At 36.6% G+C, this 15,777-nt stretch overlaps 1 protein-coding gene and 1 long non-coding RNA gene across 2 annotated transcripts; one reads left to right on the forward strand and one right to left on the reverse strand.

The window, feature by feature from the left end:
* Positions 1 to 1,078: 1,078 nt before the first annotated feature.
* On the forward strand, positions 1,079 to 14,532 carry LOC121426629 (hydroxyacid oxidase 1-like). Its single transcript, XM_041622992.1, has 9 exons — positions 1,079 to 1,527; positions 3,214 to 3,365; positions 4,250 to 4,420; positions 5,413 to 5,518; positions 6,389 to 6,564; positions 11,156 to 11,247; positions 12,436 to 12,597; positions 13,784 to 13,853; positions 14,203 to 14,532. The coding sequence occupies exons 1-9, from the start codon at positions 1,388 to 1,390 to the stop codon at positions 14,277 to 14,279; spliced, it is 1,146 nt and encodes a 381-aa protein (XP_041478926.1). The 5' UTR covers positions 1,079 to 1,387; the 3' UTR covers positions 14,280 to 14,532.
* On the reverse strand, positions 14,229 to 15,628 carry LOC121426630. Its single transcript, XR_005971617.1, has 2 exons — positions 15,120 to 15,628; positions 14,229 to 14,594 (listed from the first exon to the last, which is right to left on the reverse strand). It is a non-coding gene; the product is annotated as an uncharacterized LOC121426630 (long non-coding RNA).
* Positions 15,629 to 15,777: the final 149 nt, after the last annotated feature.

Genomic DNA, 15,777 nt, shown 5'->3' on the forward strand with positions numbered 1-15,777 from the left:
CTCATATTAAGCGCTTTCTTTTGTTTAAGAAACTTCAGTGATAATCAAAATGTCAAAGCAATGGCGCAAAACAAGACAGGATGTTCATCGATATAGAATAAAATAATATTGTACATACTTTTTCATATAGCACGGCACAAATTTAATGCCTCCCCCCTTTGAGCAGAAACTTCATAAAGAATTACTTGCTGAAAAGAGGAAGAAACTAGCATTTGGGGATTCGGGGAGTGATGGTAATGTTTACCCGCTCCGAACAAAATAGCCAAAATTTTGTACCAATGCAATGTGAAAAAAAAAAACTTTTCATACTCTTTACACCCATGTATATTCTATAAATTCTGACAAGAATATACGATTCCCACAGCCGGGAAGGGGTAAAAAAGGAGAAGAAAAAAGGAGTGAGAAACAAAAGGGAATGGCAATTTTTGTTGTTTTCCCGCGCGGAGCGCGGAAGAAAAATTTTGTATAAAGAGAGAAGAACGTCTCGTTTAGGTTTTTGTTTTTTTGACTTAAAAAAAAGAAGGAAAAAATACAACAAAGCCATACCTTTCTTCCCTTTCCTTCTTTCCATTTTTCTTTTTCTCCCTTTCCCCTTCTTTTTTTCTTTTTGGGGCGTTTTTTGGAGGCGGCGACCGCCCCACCGCCCCCTGGCTACGCGCCTGCTTATCCTACCACACTCCCTCTAAACATGGACGCTACCACTTTGGCTTTCTCATGTACTGTTCAAATGCGAAAAATAAAGTGTTGCGTGAAGACAAACGGTGCTAATACCCTCAAATGTAACAATATTTTTATTTTTTTCATAAAGAATAAATAGGCGATTTAACGGTCACAACATGCACTTTTGTAATAATGGAATATTTTGATATAACACTTCAATTGAATCTTTACCAAATTCATTAGCGGATACTCCAATCTCACAATATTGGCTCTTCATTTTTCCTTTCCCCCTTTTTCCATGTACATGCACGTGAATATTGAGTGCAGTTCCATTTGTCATGGATTACTGGTGATATTGAATTTCTTTCAAAGCTGAATCAACATTGCCCCGGGACGCCGGGACAAAGCCTTTCCTGAAATTCGAATATGTGAATCTTTACAAATGTAGCTCCCGGTGTAGCTCGGTGTTTCCCGCATTTTAATGGTTGCGATTGATGATGCAAGCTGTTGTCATATAGAGCTCGAACTCGAATTGGAGAGCTAAATGAATAGAGTACAAGTTCAGTGCTAATCTTAGAGTAGGCCTACTTTATTCTAGGTCACATAGTCAATTCAACTTACACCTGTAGTAAGTTTTCTGAACAAGTAGTTCGTGTTTTACAAAAGCAACTCTGTTCAACACGGGGCTCAACATAATACCGGCGTTTGATCGTAGCAAGTTGAAATCATGACTTCAAAGAAGCGACTATGTCTGGACGACTTTGAGAAAGACGCTGAAGGATGCCTCGACCCTATGCTGTGGAATTTCTACAAGGGTGGGGCCGACGAGGAGGTCACTTTGCGGGACAGTCATGCTGCTTATTTAAGGTAGGTGAGGTCCAATCAGGGCTGCAAAAAAAAAAATATTGTTCAAACTGTGTATTTCGTCATTATTTTATGTTAATCATACGCGGCGATTTAATGAGATTGTCACAATGCATTTTTATTTGGGGGAGGGGGGGGGTGGGGGGCGATGGCGAGACCGTTACCCTCTGTCATTAGCAGCTGTACAAAATTCGACCCCCGGGGGCGGGGTCGCTCCTAGGGCTGTGGTGGCAGCAACGGGATTTTTATATAAGGGGGCAACGGTGTGGAGAGCGTGATACGTTACGTATATACTCCGTCGTTTGTTTTTTGGGGCGGGCAACTGGGAGAAACAATAAATTAACGGTTCTAACAGCATGGGTGAGGATCAATAAATGCCCCCGCGCGCCCCTTCCCCTTTTTGCCACTGCATGGCTGCTATACGTTCTTGTGCCGTAAATACAAAGACTTGACAATTCTGTTAATAACAGTCATGCCCTCATGCATGCAGTATCCGTATACCCAAACACATAGACCTACTTCCACCTATGTTTAATTTACAAATTGATGTCCCTTTAGAAAAAAAAATATATGTAAAAAATATATAAATAGTTGTGCCTTTACACAAACGGTCATGATTTTCAGAGATTACACCATGTGCATTTCATCAAACTCTATCTGTTATACCACCATTAAAGTTCAATAGGGTACGTGGCATAAAGTCTTCATTGCGGATGCAGTGTGTGTGTTTTTTATAGGATTGAATATTAACACGCAGAAATCATTATGACGGTCTGGAGTCATAATCAAGACAATTCACCTTCAGGGTCGAATGTTCTTTCATCACAAAAAAAAGAAACAAAGAAAATCATATTATGTCTTATTCAATGATACTGCGTGTTATTATACCCCCGTTTCATGATCTGAATAGTCAATAAAATCGGCCAATGAACTGTGTCTTGGTCGAGACATCTTTATCCCTAATAGTCTCGTTACTCCATTTAAACAAGCTCTTAACCTTTAGAATTATCAACTTTCTTATCAACTACATGAAGCTAAATAACGCTCTGTATACCACATTCTCTATTCAACCACCATAATTTGCCCTGCACAGCCGACTTTTCTAATGAATCACTGGTAAAGAGAGGATGGGGGCGGAAGGGATGAGGCTTGAGGGCCCCCAAAATATCAACCCACTGGAAGAACAAACAAAATTAATTTTAGTTCGAACGCCCAAATGACAATTTAATCTAGGATTACTTTGGGAAGGCCCTTAAAATGGACAACTCTTTCATTAAAAAAAAGTCTGACACTAAGGCATTTTTTGTTATCCATCATTTAAAATTTCCCTATCCTCCTTGACGCCCGGCTGGCATAGGGAATTTAACGCAATGTCATTTGGTCATTTTAAAAGATCACATATACCTCCCAGGGGCTCGTTGCATAAAACTTTTTACCTGAGAAAACTCAGGTATTTTTTTACCTGAGTTTTTGCCCTGTGTTAAAGTGAATGGCAGAAATCAGACTAAGTTTTCATTTGTTTACCGGAGTTTTCTCAGATATAAAGTTTAATGCAACAGGCTGCAGGAAGAGACAGAGATCTGTCCCTGAGATCTGCTTGCCCCTGCTTGAAAATTATCTGACGCCGCCCCCCCCCCCCCAAATCCTGTCCAAAAACCTGAATCTCTACCACTCCGTTCTTCTATATAGGTACCGTCTGAGGCCAAAGGTCCTACGTGACGTCTCCAGGAGGGACCTATCGACAACCATCTTGGGTCATAAGGTGTCGTTCCCTTGCGGTATCTCACCAACAGCATTCCATAAGGGAGCGCATCCAGATGGTGAGATCGCTACTGCAAGAGGTAAAAAAAAAATACTATCGGATCAACTATTCTAAACGAGAAAAGCCTTTGCTTTCTAGGAGGGTAGTCCTTACTAATTATTGAAGTTTTGAATTCATCTTAGATCTTTTTTTAATTATAAACAAAAACATTAGCTAATTCATAATAAGGCCTAGATAAATATTACGAGCGCGAAGCGCGAACTTAATGATTTTGATATGCCATGTATTTAAATCTAAGAATGGCACTTTTTCAAAATTATGAACATGTAGTGCATGTAATAAAATAATCATTGCGAGCCTGAAAATTATATTTTGATACTCCGACCAGAAAAACTGGACAGCTTAAGTACGTTTTAATAAACAACAATATATGAACTTTAACTTTGTGAAGGGCAAATTCACGATTTTTCATGGGGAGGGTCGTAATCTCAAGTAATGGCAAGAAAAATCAGGAACACCCTCGGCGACAAGACATGATGTCAAGGGTCTGAAAAGACGTGGTTGAGGGAAGGAATATTGTTTGTCACCGAAAGAGGGTCGTAATAAACCAGGGGGGGGGTTGAATAAATCAAAGAAATAGATGGATCTCAAGACAGAGGAAGGAGCCATCGGTATCAATTTCATGAATAATTGTGTCACATTACCACAAGGGACCGCGAAACTATTATGAAAGGGGAGGGGGCTGAACATGCATAAATCCACTGTATAATATTTGATGATAATTTTCATGTTTTTATACGTTTACTGAAAAAATAGAGAGGAATTAGCCCCCGGCCCTTCTTCCTCGGCACCTGATTATTGATTCAAGAGTGTGATTTGATTCTTGATTTTATTGATTTCTGTTATATTGTCTTAATTTAGTTTCTATCCATCATTATCATTATTATTACTTGTTCCCATTAGCCGCCGCTTCCGCGGGTGTGTTCATGTCCTTAAGCTGTGGAGCAAATGTTCAGATCGAGGACATAACTAAGGCAGCTCCCGGTGGTCTACGAATGATGCAAACCCTCATCTACAAAAATAAAAATATCACAGAACTGTTCTTGAGAAGGGCGGAGAACGCGGGCTACAACGGTAGGTGGGGAAACGATGTTTCTTATATTTAATTTCAGACGGCGCAGGGGCTGATCCAGTTTTCGCCATCGGGCGGGGGGGCTGGCTGAGATATTTTCCCCGATCGGTCCGTAAAAGCTAACTTTTATCTGTGAGGGGGTTGTCCTTACTAAAGACTAACGGGTGAATTAACATCTTAGCTTTGTATTCTTACAAATAAGCTAAGGAAGGTTTTCATACAGCAAAATAAAATGATGCTTGCACGAAGCAGGAGCTGAAAATTCTTAATATTCTGACCAAAAGATTGGACATTCTAAGCACTTTTGGTAATCATGAACAGGATGGGTAACTAACTAAACATATAATGCAAACGCGAAGCGCGAGCTGAAATTTGTGATATTCCTACCCAAAACATGACATTCTAACTTCAGAACAGGAAAGGGTATCTATCTAAACAAATGATGCGAGCGCGAAGCGCGACTTGACAAAATTTGATATTCTGACCTAAAATTTAGACATTTTAAGCACTTTTGGTAATCATAAACAGGATGCTTATCTCACCAAACAACTTATTCGATATTGCAAACACAAAACTGGAGTTGAAAATATTTGATATACTGACCTAAGAAGGCGATATTCCAAAGACTGGTTGATGGAATAGACCTATACTTATCCCACTAATCTTATAACGTGAGCGCGTAGCGCGGCTAAAACATAATGTAATGAAAGCTCGAATTCGGAGCAGAATTTTTTTTTGCATATTGACTACGAAACGGGATATTTTAAGTCCCGTGTTATTGAGAAGATTATTCCCCCTCAAACGGAAATAGTTTGTATAATGACCTGAAAGTTTGTCTATTTTTCTTTTCGCACCTTTCCTTATTTCATTTATTTCATCGATATCCCTCCTTTTTTCTTTCTTCTCCCCTTCTCCATCCTTTTTTTTCTTTGCCCCCCCCCCAACCTGGATCCGCCTATGAAAATCACATCACTTCTCTTCTTTGATTCCATAGCTTTGCTGGTGACCGTCGATTTCGCTACCTACGGTCATCGCAGAAACGAAAAGGAGTTTGATCTTTATGGAGTAGTGAAGACCAATCCAGCTTACAAGAAATTGAAGTAAGATTACCCACCAAATTAATCAGACATTCTTCAAAGGTAGTTCAATGTTGGTCAATGTTTGGTAGTTGAAATTTGAGTCCAGCAATGGAATTCAGGGTTTTTTCGACAGGTTTTTGAATTTCCTAGAAATGGACATTTGCATTGGTGTGATTTCCTATATGTGTTTTCATTCATCATGAGATCACTGACAGCAACGAAAATACTACTTCCTGTATTATTTAGACTGAAAAAGTTTACATACAAAGTAAAGGTTGAATAGCAAATATAATGAAGAGAAAACAGAGATAGACAAATAAAGTTGATTAAAACCAACAAAAACAAAGAAAAACGCTGGGAGGGAATAATTAACATGCAGGAGAAGGTATTATTCAGAGCCATTCTTTGTTAATATCAAAAGAATAATGCAATTTAGTTTGGATTCGATTCGATGGACAATATACTTGTATACTTTCCTACTCGTAGTTGGGAATTGGTAATATTGGGCTAAGTTTATGGCAGTGTAGAATAAGTGTGGCAGGTTTTTTTTTTAATGTATTTTCTTGTGGCTCAATGATAAGTTCTTTGTTCTCCTTTGGAAACACCACTCAGTGTTACACTCTAAAAAAAGACTTACCTAATATTGGGTAAAATGGGAACATGCATCTTGGGTTCCGAATCATTTAAAGGAATTTCGGTATAAAATGGAGGTGGGTACTGTCCACTTTTTCAAATCATGTACCATAAGAGTAAAAAAGAACCAATTTATTACGTGTCGGAGATTTTGTGAATGGACAATGGACAGTGGAAAGTAACGATACACTAATGACAATTAATGCCGAAGTGTTTGTTGTGTATTAAAAAAAATAATTGTTCCTTCCATGTCTTGAGATGTGTTAACATGGAAATGATGGGTATTAAGGAAGAAGCTGATCAGTTCAAGGCAGCGGGTGATAAGCTTCTCTGGGAGTATAACGATACCAGTGATGACTCGGCGACCTGGGACTACATCCGTAGACTCAAGAAGATATCATCAATCCCCATCGTGGTCAAAGGCATACTGACCGGTAAGTGGTTTCACATAATTTATAGTAATGACCACTAGCGTACCTAAGGGGGGGGGCAGAGTGCCCCCCTGACGAGTCACAACTCATGCAGGGGACGTATCCCTGCCCCCCCCCCCTACGAGTCACAACTGATCCAGGGGACGTGCCCCCCCCCCTTGAGAAGCCAAATTAATGATATCTAATGTAAAAATGCAATGAAAACAGACGTGTGCCCCCTCTTTTAACCTTTTTTTTTGCTTGTCAAATTTTTTCTGGTAAGAGATCCTTAATTTTTGGTTGAAGACCACCTTTTTTTTTTTTGCTCGTCACATTTTTTCGCGGACGAAATATCCTCACTTTGCCCCCTTTTAGAAAATCCTAGATACGCCAGTGGTAATGACAAGTCCATTTATATAACTAAAATACTATATGCATATACTATTGTGCTCAATATTTTGTATTATTATTATTATATAAACCCCGGCTGTGGCTGACGGAGCCGCCATAACAGGAGTCAGAGCATTCAACGTGTTCAAGGAATAGATCCTACAAGTACCCATTAACCTCACCTGGGTCAAGAGCAGCAACTGTGGATAAATATCTTCCTGAAGGAAATTAACGCCTAGAGAATGATTCGAATTCACGACCTCTAATTGAATATTGATAGTCATTACCATTGTTTTTGATGGTATATCTAGTCGTTGATGAATGAGTTATATTTGTTCATTCTATTGTATGTGTGATGAAGAAATGACATTGATGGTAGATTATATTCATTTGGTAATCATGGTAATAAAGACGTTATATTGGATTTAATTATAATGGGTACAAGGCTTCATATTCATTGGTTGATGAAAAAGATATATTGATCTAATTGATGGTATATTCACTGGGTGACGAACAAGTTATATTGATGGTATATTCACTGGGTGACGAACATGATATATAGATTTTATATTCACTGGGTGACGAATAATTTATATTAATTGTATATTCACTGGGCGACGAACAAGTTATATTGATGGAATATTCACCAGTGGCGTAGCTAGGATTTTTTTCCCGGGGGGGGGGCACTGGGGGTCCTTGCTTTTTCAGGGGGGGGCACGGCCATTTTTCCGGTGTGTGTGTATGTTTCACAAGGGCGGATCCGACTTTCGCCAATAGGGGACGGGGCCCGAAATTATCTTCACCTATATTTTCCCCGATCAGTCACTTCTTACTTTTATTCTTATAAAACAACATAAACATGAAATAATCCCATAAGTCTTATGAAAGTGCGAGCGCGAAGCGCGAGCGATTTTTTTTTTTACTTTCATGTATATTTCCTGAAAATTTAATTTTCTGGGCAATGTTATGTGTGATCCTGAACAAGATTCGTATGTAACTTGATGGTTACTGCGAATGCCAATATATTTCAATAGTGCAAGCGCGAGCAAATTTTTTTGACATTCCGACCTAAAAAATTGGTCATTCTAATTTTTGTATCAATAAATGGGATAGGTATGTAACTAAACAATTGATGCGAGAGATGAAGAAAATTAAGATTTTGGACCTAAAGGCGGGACACTCTATTCATATTTTCTAAATCTTAATAGGATATAATCAATTGGGTATCATTAATAATGCGATCGTGAAGCATGAGCAGACAATTATTGATATTCTGATGTGAAACTGGATAATTTAAGTACATTTTAAATAAAGAACATGCAGGCTATCGCACATGTTTAAGATATAGACCTAGAATCAATCTGGGCATTCTAAATACATTTGTTTAATGGAACATTATGGAATACACGTAGACAATATGACTTGGCAAATCAAACAATATGACCACGCAGCGTAAGCTTAAAATGCTGATATGTAGACCATAAAACGGACATTTTACAGACCACTAAAATTTGTAAATGAAAAAAAAATAATGAAAGCTCGATGTCTGAGCTAAAATATGTTTTGTATATTGACTTCAAAACTTGCTCCATATTAGCCTATTGAACAAGATATGAATCTCATCGAACAGGCAATTCTGGCGCAAAGCGCAAGCAAAATTTTTATGTAGTAACATGAAAGATTTGTTTTTAATTGCAAGTCTTCCTCTTCTTATTTTCCTCTTCTTTTTTTTCTTTTGTCTTTCTTCTTTTCCTTTTTTATTTTCTTCTTTTTCCCTTTTTCTTTCTTTTTTTTTACTCTGCCATTTTTTTTTTTTTTTTTTTTTTTGGGGGGGAACCTGGGGGGGCACACCAAATCTCAGGGGGGGGGGCACGTGCAAGCCAGCCCCCCCCCCCCGTAGCTACGCCCTGATATTCACTGGGTGACGAATAAGTTATGTTGGTAGTATATTCACTGGGTGACGAACAAGTTATATCGATGGAATATTTACTGGGTGACGAACAAGTAATATTTATGATATATTCACTGAGTGACGAATAAGTTATTTGATGTTATATTCACTGATTGATGAAGATGTTAAATAAATGCTATATACACTGGGTGACAAATAATTTATATTGATAGTATATTCAATGGGTGACAAATAATTTATGTTGATGGTATATTCACTGAGTGACGAATAATTTATATTGATGGTATATTGACTGGGTGACGAATAATTTATAATGATGCTATATACACTGGGTGACGAAAATTTTTTATAGATGGTATATTCACTGGGTGACGAATAATTTATATAGATGGTATATTCACTGGGTGATGAATAAAATATATTGATGGTATATTAACTGAGTGACGAACAAGTTAGATTGGTGGTATTGGTTAGTGGTTAGCGAATAAGTTATATTGTGGTATATTCACTGGTTGACGAACAAGTTATATTTATGGTATATTCACTGAGTGACGAAGAAGTTATTTGATGTTATATTCACTGATTGATGAAGAAGTTTAATAAATGCTATATACACTGGGTGAGAAATAATTTATATTGATTGTATATTCACTGGGTGACGATGAAAATATTTTGATGGTATATTAACTGAGTGAGGAACAAGTTAAATTGGTGGTATATTCACTGGGTGACAAATAATTTATATAAATGGTATAACCACTGAGTGACGAATTACTTATAATGATGGTATATTTCATTTCATTTCATTTCATTTCGTTCATTTCCATTTTCAACAATTACAGTTTCTTTTGTACATGTTGACATATATAAATAACAAAACATATTTCAAATATTCCTGTACAAAAAATTATATTCAAGATTATTACATATGAGGTTGGAAATGGAGGAGGCTGCTAAAAAGCGGAGCTTGTAGAGTGCAGCCTCCTAATAAATATTCTTGCAGTTGTTTAGCATATAAAAATTAAAATAACAACTTGAGCGTGAACCAGTTATTGACTGGGTGACGAATAATTTATATCGATGGTATATACACTGGGTGACGGATAATTTTTATAGATGGTATATTCGCTGGTTGACGAATAATTTATATTGATTGTATATTCACTGGGTGAAGAAGAAAATATATTGATGGTATACTAACTGAGTGACGAACAAGTTAGATTGGTGGTATTGGTTAGCGAATAAGTTATATTGATTGTGTATTCACTGGATGAGGAACAAGTTATATTGATGGTATATTAACTGGTTGATGAAGAAAATATATTGATGGTATATTAACTGAGTGACAAACAAGTTAGATTGGTGGTATATTCATTGGGTGGCGAATAAGTTATATTGGTGGTATATTCACTGGGTGACGAAGAAGTTAAATAAATGCTATATACACTGGGTGACGAATAATTTATATTGATGGTATATTCACTGGGTAACGAACAAGTAGATTGGTGGTATATTCATTGGTTGACGAAGAAATTAAATAAATGCTATATACACTGGGTGACAAATAATTTATATTGATGGTATATTCACTGGGTGACGAAGAAAATATATTGATGGTATATTAACTGAGTGACGAACAAGTTAGATTGGTGGTATATTCATTGGTTGGCGAATAATTTATATTGGTGGTATATTCACTGGGTGACGAAGAAAATATATTGATGGTATATTAATTGGGTAAAGAAGAAAATATATTGATGGTTTATTAACTAAGTGACGAACAAGTTAGATTGGTGGTATATTTAGTTGTTGGCGAATAATTTATATTGATGGTATATTCATGGTTGATGTATGTCCGATGGATGACGAATGATTATATTGAAGGTTTATCTAATGGGGGACAAACAAGTATAATATTGATTATTGATGGTATATTCACTGAGTGACGAACAGGTTAGATTGGTGGTATATACACTGGGTGACGAAGAGGTTGCATCCATGGTCAATCTTCTTGATGGCGAAGAATCTATTATGGTGACATATACACTTCGTTACGAAAAGTTAATGATAATGTACACTCACGTGGTAATGAAATATTTGTCTAGTATTGATTTGGTTGTATATCCTCTTGGTTACTAGAAGGTTACATTGGCCATATATCTCCCAGTTGAAGAAGTTATATTAATACTTTATCCAATTTTTTTTCCTCAAACTTTCCGTTTCATACCTCCTTATATTTTCCCTCACATCTCACATTTCCCCTTTCCCTCCTATCTAACCTCCGTAAAATTCACCGTCTTTAACACATTCCAGGAGAGATGGCCCGGGAGGCTGTCGGGGCAGGTGTGGATGGCATCATGGTATCGGCCCACGGTGGACGACAGCTTGACACAGCCATAGCGCCGGTAATTTAAAATCTAATCCAAAATTTCCACCTTCCATTTATGAGAATAGGGGTGTCAATCTGAATGGTATGGCCCATTTGATAAGGTATTCATTTGAAATGGATCCCTCCCAAATGAAAAAAAAAATCATATAGTGGAGTATGTATTGGAACAATATACTAATAAAAAGTTGTTTCAAGCTCTTTCCGATTTCCTTATACTTCACTCTCTATTGACGTACGTACACTGAAAAAACTTCAGTGTTAAAACTGACACCAATTGGTGTTAATAGAGGACCACACCCTGAGGTGTTAAAATTACACCCTAGAGATTAAACTTAACACCTAAGAGTGATAAATGTAACAACAAAAGGTGTTGTAATAACACCTATAGGTGCAAAACTAACACCACCAATTTAACACTGGTGTGAAATAACTGGTGTGGTCCTCTATGTACACCGGTTAACACCACAGTTTTTGCTGTGTAATATGTATTGATGATAATAGGGGTAGTGGGCTGGAGACACATCCCAAATTTTCCCGGAAATTTTCCCATAAGTTTTTTAATCAATGCACGGTACTTTTCAACGTCATATAGTTTCCGAAGAATTAAAAAAATGGTGCATTATACCAAACCTAGCACCTTCAAAATTCTTTACCTCATTACGCTTTATATTCCATATACATGTATTTCTTCTTTCTCCTAGATATCCGTACATCAATCACAGTTATGATGTATGCATTGTATTCCTTCATTCCAGCCATGCAGTGGCGTACCTGGGATTTTCCACAGGAGGGGGGGGCAAAACCGGTTGAAAAATTTAATAAGCAAAAAAAAAAAAAAAAAAAAAATAAAGGTCTTCAAGCTCGTTAGGGGGGGCAAAATAGGTATTCAAGCTCGTCAGGGGGGGCAGACTGCCTCCTCTGACACCCCCCCCCCTAGGTACGCTGGTGCAGCCATGTACAGTCATCAATCATGGTTATTGATCAATGTTTAAAACAGGACGGTGCCACAAAGAGCAGGGGTGACTTCAAGTAGTGAAAAGGGAAAGAGAAAAATAAGAATAGAAGAATATAAAGGGAAGAAAACAAAAAATATTTAAAAAGAAGTCTAATTCTATATTATCTCATCTGTAGGTGGTCTTTATCCCTATTTAAATACACTGATGCCGCCCCTATTAGCGTCTTTTTTTTTAAATCATTCTTTCAGTTGGATGCCCTCCCCGAGGTCGTTGAGGCGGTCAAAGGTTCCAACGTTGAAGTCTACATCGACGGAGGAGTACGAACCGGTACAGACATCATCAAGGCTCTCGCCCTTGGTGCCCGAGCAGCGTTCATTGGTCGACCCGTTATCTATGGACTAGCATGCGAGGTATGAAAGGGAGTGAAATCCCGTCATTAAAAGGACAGTTATTCACAATATTAAATGAGATCCACATTATCGTTTAAATGATTGATATTCAGCATATATGAAGATATCCATATTTCTTAGGACCATCAAAAGTCAAAGGACTGCTTTTTTTTCTAAAACTATAATATTACATGATCAAAGACCCATATATCATACATACATACATAATTATGCGCTTTTCCATTGGACATATTGCTCAAAGCGCTTTACTATAATATGGACCCCCCCCCCCATGAAAAAAAATAGAAATTGGATATTGCCACTTTGCGGAAATGCACACTCGAGCTCGGGTCACTCTCATCTCTAAGCTCTAAAAGGTGCTAAAATTGAACATTGAAAATTAGGCCTAGGGCTGACTTTATGAAAGGATCTCCACAAGACCGCCTTACGATACACCATCATTCATGGTGCCTTTTGTATCAACACTATGTTGCTAACCTTTAAACCTGTATTAATAAACAATGTGCTTCGTTCACTTATATAATCATAATTGAAAATAATTTGTGAAAAGGGTGTCTCATATGGCGCATCATAATGAATCCACGACACAAAATGTAATCGACCCATATAGGATCTGATAATTAAAGCTATTTGAATAACTTACGAGCTCGGAGAATCCACTCAAGTAAATATGAAGTATCCCAGCCATGGCGTAATTTCCTTCAGCAAGAAATTTATCCACATTGTGCTGCACTAGACCCAGGTGAGGTGAATGGGTACCCGGCAGGATTAATTCCTTGAATGCATGAGCGCTGAGAGGCAGCTCGAGCTAAAGCAGGGGTAATAATAACAACGCGCCTCGGAATAGAATATTTCTAGATAGATGGCGCTATATAAATGCCTATTATTATTATTATTATTATTATTACTTTAATTTGCATTCACAGATCCAGACTATTTTTTTTTCCCAAATATTTATCTTTCGATAGCAAGGGCAGTTTGGAAAAACTGTAACCTAATCTTCAGTGGTGGACCGTGACCTGGAGGAGACAAAGCATTGGAGGGGCACTGAACAATGCTGTGCCCCTCCAATGCTTTGTCTCCTTTGGGTCACGGTCCGCCACTGCTAATCTTATAACAAGATTCTACAATTTATCAATATATAAAGTTGATCGATTACATTTTCATTATTATTGTTTTGTCCTAGGGTGAAGAAGGAGTGAAAGAAGTCTTAGGCCTTCTGAAGAATGAGTTTAGCAGAGCCATGGCATTCACAGGTAAGTCGAGTGATCATGTGATCCGTTTCTAAGATTTAGATTTTGCCGTTAAAATACACCAACAATAACCCTTGCAAAATGTTTGCCATCAATACTGTAAATATGACCTAATAAGTGTGTAAATTAAATCATCAACAGATTTTATTAAATGACAGTCCTTTTTCTTATGCTCACTTTAAAGGGCATATTTTCCGAGGAACCTTATCTTTGACAAAATTATTGAATATTTTTTTCAAATCTCACCATTCATCCTCATTTTCCATTTTGTTTAGCTGTTTTAATTACTTACGGACGCAAAGATCAAACTTTTCATTGCTTTTTTAGTTTTTTCTTTGTTTGTCTTATGCAGGATGTGCAAGAATAGAAGATATTGACAAATCACTTGTGTCTCACCGCCGATGGATGTACTATGACTCCAAGCTGTAAAATGGGATCATACTCATTCTGAATGTCGAATGTCAAAGTCCGATGTATTTCTCTATCTTTCAAACGAATATAACAATAGTATTTTAACTAATAATGTCATAAATAAACATTAAGAAATTGATAAATGAATGAACATTCAATCGTGTTCACGAAAGAAAATAAATCAATTGTTGTAAAAAGATAATTCAACGCCTTCATTTATTCTGAGTAAAAACAACAACAAAGTAATAAAACATAATGGTGTGCTCTGTTTCTGAGTAATGAAAGAAGGCAACACTCATAATATAAACAATAGAAAAGGCACTTTCTTAAAGCCTGTGTAAAGCTTTGGTAAAGGGTCAATAATGTGATTGATAATCGAATATCATCTAATATGACAGTCTTACTGAAGCGTAGAGACCGTTAGATATTTTTCCAACTGCACTTCTCTGAGAAAATTTCAAATATTCAAATCTTGGATATATAGCGCCCTCTCTCGGCGATGCTTGTTTTAAATTTAAAAAATGGGCATTCAATCACTTATCTTATAAATTTAGTGATTAGATATCCAAAAGTTTCAGACAAAGAACATATCTTGAAAGTTTCAGCCCATTCCATGATTTGGAATAGGATTTAATTGAAAGACAAAAACACACAGATATTTTAATTTGATCGGGTGACCCGATCAAGTTAAATTTCCATGTAAATCGCAAAATTTATCCTGTAAAACACATTTTCATTTCATATCCTCCACATCATAACTGTTATAGGGCATATCCATTCATATTAGCTAGCAATGAATTGGAATAGTGATAGGTGCATTTTGGTGGATTTACCAAAACTATACACAAGCTTTAAAACATGTGTCTATAAATCTTAGTGCTTTGCATTTATAAAACCTTGCATTATATCATTATTTTAGTAAACGACAATCATTCTTCATTTATGTATCAATATATCAAAATATTCTATTTGAAATAGTGTATGCTAAACATTCATTTCAATAGTGTATATATCATCTGACTTCTGTGATATTAAAATTATATAATTATTGTAAATAAAAACAAGATTTATTAATGACTAGGACCATTGCTTGAATAGCATAGGGTAAATAACTTTATGCATAAGTTTTATGGTGTCATTGCTATGAATACTGAAATTCATGGAAATAATGTGGTATAGCAAATATTGATATAATAATGTCATGTTACATCATTCTCTAATTTTGACTTTGTTTTAGTGGAAATAGAAATAATACTTTGCATTAAATCTCCATATTATTCCATATGTATTCCCTTGTATTTTCATTTTAAAGATAAATTCCAGATTTGGTAACGATCTCAAAATGACTTTTTACAGAATCTTATATAATGACCACCCAAGTGTCTGTTTGTATGAATAAAAAATATGTGCCAAAGGATTCTGGAAAAAATTGTGTAATTGCTGACAAATCAGCAAAATAAGCGCGGATTCGGTCACTTAATCCGTCGGGTCTTTATTCCAGCAATAATAATACACT

Source organism: Lytechinus variegatus, chromosome 13 (assembly GCF_018143015.1).
Source record: "Lytechinus variegatus isolate NC3 chromosome 13, Lvar_3.0, whole genome shotgun sequence".
NCBI lineage: Eukaryota > Metazoa > Echinodermata > Echinoidea > Temnopleuroida > Toxopneustidae > Lytechinus > Lytechinus variegatus.